General features: G+C 41.5%; 1 protein-coding gene across 4 annotated transcripts in view; it reads right to left on the bottom strand.

The window, feature by feature from the left end:
- The window catches only part of Kdm5a (lysine demethylase 5A), a 125,706-nt gene that overhangs the window by 37,004 nt on the left and 78,632 nt on the right, over positions 1-10,070 (bottom strand). For all 4 annotated transcript variants that reach the window (XM_023717719.1, XM_023717720.1, XM_004633393.2 and 1 more), the window contains 5 exons: positions 7,181-7,319; positions 5,331-5,510; positions 3,336-3,497; positions 783-1,334; positions 287-430 (listed from right to left, as the gene is read on the bottom strand). In XM_023717719.1, coding sequence (XP_023573487.1) covers positions 287-430; positions 783-1,334; positions 3,336-3,497; positions 5,331-5,510; positions 7,181-7,319 — 1,177 coding nt within the window. The remainder of the gene's footprint in view (positions 1-286; positions 431-782; positions 1,335-3,335; positions 3,498-5,330; positions 5,511-7,180; positions 7,320-10,070) is intronic.

Genomic DNA, 10,070 nt, shown 5'->3' with positions numbered 1-10,070 from the left:
GCCCACGTGTCGCTGAGCAAAGCGCGCACACACAGGGCCCACATGTCGCTGAGCAGCGCGCGCACACACACGGCCTGCCCACATGTTACTGAGCAGCACGCGCACACACAGGACCCACATGTCGCTGAGCAGTGCACGCACACACGGCCTGCCCACGTGTCGCTGAGCAGCACGCGCACACACACACACACAGGCCCGCCCACGTGTCGCTGAGCAGCGCGCGCACACACGGCCCGCCCACGTGTCGCTGAGCAGCACGTGCACACACACGGCCTGCCGCAGTTACCTTCACGTCGCAGCCATAGGCCTCCCGCACATCCTCATCCGAGTCAGTCTCCTCGTCGTCATACTCCACCGTGTGTCGAGGGGAGGACGACACGCTGCTCACCGTCCGGGTAAACGCAGACTGCTGAAAGCTAGGCAGGTGTCCCTAAGTAGCAGAGAATTCCAAGATGAACAGAGGCAACATGGGAGACTTGAAGGTCAACAAGATGTGAACTTGCAAAGCACTGAACTGCGGTGTAACAGTTAATAGAAATTAATTGTCTGTGATGCAGAAATTCCTCTGAATGGCATTTCCAGGTAATACTTCACTAAATAACCTAGGTATACACCTGAAGAGATTGCGGTGGGTGCATGCAGAAGACAGACACTGACCACCCAGCTGCAGGCTACTTGCTGTGGTGTTCCTAGTCAACTGATAGGATAACTCTCATTTACTAATCACAGGCTGTCAAATACTACCCCATGAAACAAAGAAAGAAGATAAATCCTAAACTTGCCTGTAAGTCTGGGTTGGCAGCTGCTTTCTGGAGTTCGGCACTGATGATCTTTTCCGTTTTCTCTCGGGCTGCCTGTTCAACCATCCGCTGGCTTAGCACAGACAGTTTGGCCAAGGCGGACGACAGTTCATCTGTGGCGAGGGCCTGCCGGGCTCTGTCCTGCCAACTCATGGCACGTTCAGTGAGACACTGAAGGGCCTCTCCTTCAGGCAACCGCACAGGCAGCTTCTGAAGGGACACCAGCAGTGACAGTATAGTCTCTAGCCTGGGCCTCCGAGACCGCATACAAAGAGGACAAAGGAATTTAACTTCTTTAGCCTGCCAGCTGGATCCTTTTTTCTGGGAACTTGATTTAGGAAGGGGAACACAGCTGTTATGGAACCAGTCTTTGCAGAGCTCACACTGAAGCATGAACCCGCTGGCTGTCTTACGGCAGATACAAAACTTTACTTCTTCTATACGGTCCACCATTGTCATCTTGGCCAGGTTGGCTGCTCTCAGGGAATGCATGGCTTCAATCTCTTTTTGCTCTCGTTCTTTGAATACTGCCACCTGTATGCAACAAACATCTAATTGAGATGAGTCACTGCAGTATACCCCAAAAAACAAATGCGTAAGGCTAAGGGCTCTTCAAGTTGTGGCTTCATGCTAACGAGGCACTGTCCTCAACAATGCTTGTAAATAATTTCTTGAAATGTAGAGTGCCCTGCCAGGTTGCATGCAAATACCCCTAACGTGTGAAATGGGTAACGTTCAACTACATTTGACAATGTGCGATACTAGATACTTTGAATTTTTCTGTAAGACATATAGGAGAAAAAGGGCATGACTGAAATCAAGTAACTTAGGTACCAAATCTGGCTTTTCTATTTATGATAGACTGTTCATTTGTGGTACAACTTTTCTTAATTTCACTTTTCTGGAAAACACACATATACCACAGCACACATACACCACCAGTCCTGTTTTACTGTTCTCAGGATTAAGTAAGATAAGACATAAAGTGTCTAACCTCGTGCCACCATAAGGAAAACAATATTGATTTCTATCCCCTTGCAATTTATTCCCTGCGGACAAGTTCTATTCAATAAATTCTTGTCCCTAGAAGGCCTCTCCATTTCAGTGGAAGTACAACAACACAGTCTGATCATCAATTATAAAAATAGTATTTTATGAAACTCATTCCAACAAAATAAGAGCAAACAAAATTTAATTATCATGAGAATTGTCAATACATTTTCTCTTTAAATTATTGGGAGCAGTGAAACAACTTGATATAATTTTGACTTGTTTCTTTTGCAAGACTTTTTTCTTATGAGCAGAATATATTTATTGAGAGAAAGAAAGCTCCTGTGGGGGGGGGAACCGAGTGGGTAATTCCCCCCCTGCAAGACTATTAAGACTGACTTGTGAGGCAGTTTTCTCTAATTTGACTGGCCTCAAAACAGGTTCTTCTGCAGACAGAGCAGTACCAACTTACTTAGTGCATGCAATTCCCTATGAATAACTCCCCAAACTAGTACTTTCACTCCACTTTGCCACCAGGGAGATAGCTCAGCACTTAAGTGCCTGCCTGGCAAGTGCAAGGTCCTGAGTTTGATCCCCGACACAAAAAAAGAACACTCACTCCACTCTGTCAAGCTCCTAAAAATCTTGACACTTTCTTCTTACTCTCCTTTTCCCACTCACACACAAAACATATAATTTTCATTACTATATTTTATTGAGTGCTCACTACATTATTGAATGTTACTAAGAGAAATGAAATATTTAAAAAAGCAACTCATATCAGTAAGCCAGTACAATTACCTTGAAAGGCAAAAAGCTAATAAAAACCCAGTGTTCCACTGAGTCAAAACTAGAAAAGTAAAAGAATAAATATACAAGAAGATTCACTTTATTACTGAAAACAGGAAACTTAAAAATAGGTACAATATTCAACATTTAAAAAAATTCTGAGGGGGTGATAGCTCAGTGGCACAGCGCCTGCCTGGTAAATGTGAGGTCCTGAGTTCAACTTCCAGTACCAAAAAATAAAAAACAACAATGAGAAAGCTGGGGCTACAGCTCAGTGTTACAGTACTTGCCTCTTATACAAGAGGCCCTGGAATAAGATCCCCAGCATGGGAACACACACACACACACACACACACACACACACACACACACACACACACAGGACCAAAAAACAAAACAAAAAAAAATTCAACAAATTTTCTAAAACTTTGATGGAACATATCACAAGTATTAAAATTACAATAAAGGTTATAGATGTGAGAATGACAGCTCTGAGAAACAAGCAAGAGTAAACTTTTTGTACTATGAAAAATAATGCCGGGGCCGGGGAGATGGCTCAGTGGAATAAGTGCTTCCCTGGCAAGCGCAAAGGCCTGAGTTCAATCCCCGGTTCTGCAAAAAAAAAAAAAAAAAAAAAGAAAGAAAAAGAAAAAGAATGCCTACAATAAAGTATACAAAGTATAAACAGACAAAAATAAAAAAAGACCACCTAACACCTGCAGAGAATTTTGTATTCAAGTGAATATGGTTTCTTACCACCATGGCTGTATCTCTGGTTTCCTCCAGTCCTTCCTCCAAATCACTCAAAGGCTCAAGATCTACATCCTTTTCTTTTTCTTTTTCTATTAGTTCTTTTGCTTTTTTCCTTCTGTTTTTACCACTCCCATATATACCAATGTCAGTCCGAGGGCTTAGCACCTATAAAAACAAAATACAAACTCTGATTGATTTTCAAAAGAATCTGAAAGTGAAAACTGGGGGCTGGGGAAGATAGCTTGGCAGCATAAGCGCATGCCTGGCAAGCACAAGGTCCCGAGTTCGATCCCCGGTACCACATGTTGTGCCGGTCCCAGAACCCTGGGCGCACCATGCTGGCCAGGAACTGGGCGTGGTGACTCATGCCTGTAATCCCAGCACTGGGGAGGCTGAGACAGGATAATTACAAGTCCAAACTGCGCAGAGAGATCCTGTATCAAAAAATAAATAGAAAATAAACTATCTAAAGTGAAAATTATAAGAGAATCATTCACCATATCCCAAGCATTTCTTTTTTATTGTAAATAAAGAGATTTTTAAATTTCAAAACAAGACAGGAGAGTTAACAGTGACTAATGCATTGCATAGTGTTATCTTTAAATGTTACTCAAGAGTATAAGCTACATGGACTAAAGCGCCTGAGCTTTAGGCACCACACAGTGGCCAGGGTTCAATCCCCAGCGTGCCTTGCCGGCCCCGCCTGTGGGGCACACTGAGAGAGCAACTGAGACTGAGAGTGGTGGCATGCACCTGTAATCTCAGCACTTGGGAGGTTGAAAACAGGAGAATCACTATGAGTCAGCTCTATGTAGTGAGACCCATAGACCCTGTCCTAAATGCAGAAAAGAATAAATAAAGAGCATAAGAAACTGGCATTTAATTGCCCAAACAATTAGCACAAATCTTTCTTCTAAATGAATCATGACAAATTAGAAATATAACTATCTTAACTGTCATATGATTTTCCCTTCCTTTTGTCCTTCCCCCCACCCCAGTTTCTTTCCTTTTGAATAGTTTCTACCCATTTTATAATATCCATTCTACATTTTGGATCTTATCTACTTTCAACTTCTCACACTAAGGAGACAATATGATATTTACACATGTGAGTATGATTTATTTCACTTATGAATATGGATTCCAGTTGCATCCATTTACCTATAAAAGTCTCAAGTTTATTCCTCTTTACGGCTGAGTAGTACTCCACCATATAAAAAGACCACCATTTTTTTTTTAGCCATTCCTCAGTTGATGGGCATTTGAGTTATTTCCAAGATCTAGCTATTATACAACGTGCTGCTATAAATATAGGTGTGGATGTGTATATATCACTGTGGTATGATGTTTTTAATTCTTCTCCCAGGCATTTCTTTTTCTTTTTTTTTTTTTTGGCGGAACCGGGAATTGAACTCAGACCCTTGCACTTGCCAGGAAGGCGCTTATTCCACACTGAGCCATCTCGCTGGCCCCTCCCAGGCATTTCTTAAAAAAACTTTATGCATATTATCTAATTCAATACACTCAACAATCCTGTGCAGTAGGTATTTATGTTCTGCATTTCACAAAGGAAACTGATTTCAGAAAAGGAACAACTTGCCCAAGAATACAGGGTTAGGGATTAAGGAACAAAACAAGATAAATGAACTATTTTATTCCAAAGCCCATGCTCTTAACTACCACATTCAACTGTTCAATGAAATATTCAAATTGTCCTTCAGTTAGTGACAGAGTCCAATAACAGAATTAAGATGCGGCTACCTGCTTTTTCTGGACAAATAAGATGAACTAGAAATAGATGCTTTTTCTGAGACTTTACACAAACCAAATAAGGTTTGTGTAAAGTCTCAGATTTTAGGTCAACATCACTTAATGGGAATCACTTGTAATGATGACTGAACTGCAAACCTTGCTCACCAACACTACTGCCATCTGTAGGTAACAATCCATCAAAATGCTCATGGGAATTAAGAGCACATACAATAAACTACACTTCACCTGTAACAACGTATGGCTGGAGTTCTTCTTAAGAAAGGTCCGCCCCGTACGCTCTCTCCAGGCGCGCGCCGCGGCCACCTGCGACTCCACCTGTGGCAGCGCGTCAAGTCTCACAGGGATAGGGCGGCCTTTGGCAGATAAGCTTTCAAGCTGCTCCAAGTAAGCGTAGTTGCTGCCGCTCTGAAAAACAAGAGTAGATTCTCGCACAATTTGAGTTGTCTTAGGGAGCATGGCAATATACCGCAGAAGAGTTGATGACAAGCTTAGGGGGGACCTTCTGTCTTTAAGAAAAACCAACTGTGAATTCCTGGTATTTCCATTACGTCTATACCTACACTTCTACATGGATTTATAATAACCAGAAAAAGTTCATTTGAAAGTCAGCACATCTACCCGAGGAAGATCAGCATCGCACTGACTCTTCAATCTTACACCCACCACCACCGATCTTTCTTTGAAGGCTCCGTGCCTGCACCTCCATCCATAACCCACACTGGTGTCCACCAAGCACTTCCTCATGATACAAGCTCGTTACCTCCAAATTAAAGGGCAGTCCTGTCAAAATTTAAGTGACTTGCATTTTTCAGACAAATAGCATTAAGTGACAAAGCACAACTTCAGAAAACCATATTATTTTACATGCATAAAGCAACGTATTAAACATTTCAAAAGGCTGCCATACATTAGCTTTATGCTTTTTAAAAGGGCTTTCAGTTTAATAAAAATTTTAAGTCAAACTGTCAAGCAGTGCTGCTCTTATTTTTAATGTACATCATAATTCACATGTACTTCTAATTTCACATGCATAGCACAGAGGACAAACCTATCTATGTCCATTATTCCATTATTCCTAATTCACCACATATATTTGTGAGTCTACCTCCTACTAAAACAATGACTACAGGTATAACTCACTGGTAGGGTGCTTAACATGAAAAAAAAAAATTGTAGAAGTTTGTTTTTTAATGAATACATCTAAGATTTTATTTCTTTAATTAATGAGATAACAAGATGGCATAAACAGTTCAGAGGAGCAGACATATATAAATGCAATCAGGAATAAAGTTTCAAATAAGTTCAAAGTTTCAATATTTCCATGTAGGGGCCTGCCCCTTAGCTCAGTTCTTTAAGTGGCTGCTTCAACCAAGCAGTCAGGCTCAGGTTGCTGTGGTTCATCCCCACAACTCAAGCCAGCCAAACTGGCCCTGAAGACATTCAGAGGCCAGTAAAAAAAAAAAAAAAAAAAAAGAGGAGAATGAGAATATCTATATACAGCATATTGTAGATGCTACTAACAGCTTTTTATAATTTGAACATACCTTCAGCAGTAAAATAATTCCACTTTTTTTTTTTCTTAGACAAGGTCTGGCCTTGATCTCATATTGATCCTCCTGCCTCAGCCCCGAGTGCTGGGATTATCGGCATACATCACCATGCCTGGCACCATTTTGAATTACACAGTATAATATTTATCTCAACTAAAGAAACATGCTATTTTGAAGGCTAGCATCTTACCTTTCTGCTTCTCCCAAACCTAAAAAGTACCAAGCATGCTGTGGTATTCAATTAAGATTCATTTAGTTGTATTTTTCTGCCTCTTATTTTAAAAATAATTCATGCACACAGGTGATAAACTCCTTACCTGTAAGAGCTCAACAGCTAATTCCATCACCTTTGACAACATAAACTAATATGTTGAAGTAATTAATCTTTCTTCTAAGCTATGAAAGTCTAAGTAAGTTTCAAGTACTGTTACTCCTGCACTAGGACTGCTCCATCATGAAGAACTGAAGGCTTAAGGGATTTACCTGAAGTACTGATGACAGGCAGACTAATACAAGTCTCCTTACCTGAATAGCTTCCACTTTCGCCGTCCACTCTCGAGCCTTTTGTAAGGCTTCTTTGAGAGACAACACGTTGGGCAGAAAAGCTGGAATGTTTTTGGCTTCATTGACAATGCTTTCTAAACTTGCCACACTGTGCCGAGGTCTAAAAGAACAACAAAAACAGGGTTAGGGGGATGAAGGACAGATGGTTCAACTGCTACCAACATTTAAATAGCATTTTATAAAATGCAGACAACTTTCATATGCATTTACCTCTTTTATTTTATTTATTTGGGGGGGGTGGCACTGGGGATTGAACTCAGGCCCATGCACTTGCCAGGGAAGTGCCTATTCCATCAAGCCATCTCCCTGGCCCCTCATTTACTTTTTAAAAATTCCTTTGATTCTTAACACAGTTCTATTAAGGAGGCAATGCAGCTATTATCTTTATTTCTATTTGACAGATAAGAAAACTTCAACTCAAAGAAGGTTAAGATTTTCTTTTCCAAAGTTCTTTAGCAAAGAAATGACACATGTGAAATGCAGAACGAGTCTCGCTCCAGGACCCTGCCCCTCCTCTAGCTCTCCATAACACCTGAAATGATCAGAGATGTGCACTAGACAGCAACGAGGGACGCAAAAGACCATGAATCCACTACTGTTGATCATGTACATTTAATTCAACTACACTCAGTAACACCTAGTTATACAGAGATGAACAGACTATAAACCTTATTCTCAACTAATCAGAATACAAGAAAAGGATTATTTATATTCAGAACTAAGAAAAACATTACTACGGCTTCACAGCTATGGGGAGCAGTGATTAATTCTGTCTTCAAAGTTGAGAAGAACTCTGACCAGGACTTAAAGAAGTATGATTTTGTCACTGGAAAAATTAAAGAAATCTGTGAGCAAAGGTATGCACAAACAGGGCTGGTGAGATGGCTCAGTGGTCTAAAGCACCTACTTAGAACAAGCTAAGCTAAGCAAAACACAGGGACCGTGGTTCAATCCCCAGCACCACATGCCAGCCAGCCCGCCCCCTGGTGGGCTGAGCTGGCCACACACACACTAAATAAACAAACAAATAAATAAATAAATATTAAACTAATTAGAAAACTTTAAAAAAAAAAAAAAAAGGTATGCACAAACATATAAAAATAAGTTGGTACAGTTCAGTTTAAGATTGGTATATGGTGATGGACTGGGGGGCAGGTGGAGAAAATAAGTGAATCTAATAGGAAAGAAAGATACAACAGATTAGTTTTGAGAAACATGAATTTCACTCACTATGTATGTAAAGCAACAGGAAGCAAGAGTGGGAGGGTTTCATCATCCGTGATTCCTAGCATGTGCTGGCACTGATCTAAGTCCCAGGGATTGCCAAAGAGCAAGAATGATAAACCTTTCCCTCAAGAAACTTTAGTCTTGCAGGGAAGATTATTAACAAGGAATTATGTTGAACTTTAAGTGGAATGAAAATGGAAAGTAAAAGTACTTCAAAGTATAAAGACAGATCTAATTAATTTGACTGGATAAAGAAGGCATCCCCAGAAAAAACATGTAAACTTCTCCATCCTTTCTCAAAGGAGTGAGGGCCTGCTTGCGGGCGTGCCTTTGGGCCTGAGCACATGGTGTGTGTGTGTGGGGGGGTGAGTTCTGATTAAAATGAACACTATTTCCCCCAGAAGATCCTAAATAAGTAAATAAATAAATAGGAGTTAGTCAGAGAAAGTGGCACCAGAAGCAGGGTAGGGATGCTGGAGGCTGCGGGCAGACAGGAGGAGGTGCGCGTCACAGGAGATCAAAGGAGACATGCACTAAGGTCCTGAGAAAGAGCGTGGGATGTGGGAGTCCTAATTACTTTTTTCATTGCTGGGACAAAACACCCAACAACCACAGGTTAAAGGAGAAAAGGTTTATTTTGGCTCACAGTTTGTAGAAATCCCAGAAAGGGATGGCAGAGAAGAAACGGATCATGACAAGGCAGACAGGAAGCAGCTGGCCTGCCTTCTGCCCCTTGCATTCCATTCAAGCCTGTTGGATGGTGCCACCCACACCCAGGGTGGGCCTTCCTGTTATCCATGTCCAGAACTACGTTCAAACATCAGTGGACTCCTGCAGTCATCACACACCCTTCATCCATACTAGATCCAGCCAGCTCCAAAAAACCCCACCTACTAATGATAAGGCTTTGGGGAGACCACTACACACAAACCACAACAGTGAGAAGCCAGAGTGGGGGTAGATTACTAAATTTGGAACATAAACTTGGTAAGAGAAAGAATAACAAAACATGAGGCAAACTTATACAATTAAAAAAGGGGCTAGATGACAAATGGCCTTATAAATTAGGTTGAAAAATATGGACTTCACATGAAACTAGTGGCGGGCACTAAACAAGGGACTGAAATAGTGACACCTGTATCTTAGGACAATAGTAGTAGCAGTGTTAAGAGCAAGTTAGAGAAGGGAAAGACAACAGGCAGAGCCTGCTGCTATGACCCAGGACAGCTACGACAACAGCCTAAGGAGACTGAAAGAAATAATCTTTCAGACAATCTAGGGCTGGGGATGTAGTTCAGTGGCACACTCAGTGCATACCTGGCAAGCACAAGGTCCCAAGCTCTATTCCCTGTACAAAACAAAAAAGCCCACAAAACACACAGAATATCTTCAAAGTACTAATACAAAATATCAACCCAGAAATCAGCCATGGTGGCACACACCTGTAATCCCAGCACTTAGGAGGCTGAAGCAGGAGGATAAACTCCAAGTCTGAGGTCAGCCTGAGCTACAGAGTAAGTCCAGCCCCGCCTGAACTACATAACAAGACCCTATTTCAAAAACAAACAAAAGGGGCTGGTGAGATGGCTCAGTGGTCTAAAGCACCTACTTAGAACAAGCTTAG

The sequence above is a fragment of the Octodon degus genome, unplaced genomic scaffold (assembly GCF_000260255.1).
Source record: "Octodon degus isolate 3935 unplaced genomic scaffold, OctDeg1.0 scaffold00054, whole genome shotgun sequence".
NCBI lineage: Eukaryota > Metazoa > Chordata > Mammalia > Rodentia > Octodontidae > Octodon > Octodon degus.
Note: the sequence above shows the minus strand (reverse complement) of the source record. Positions and strands in the feature narration are given on the sequence as shown.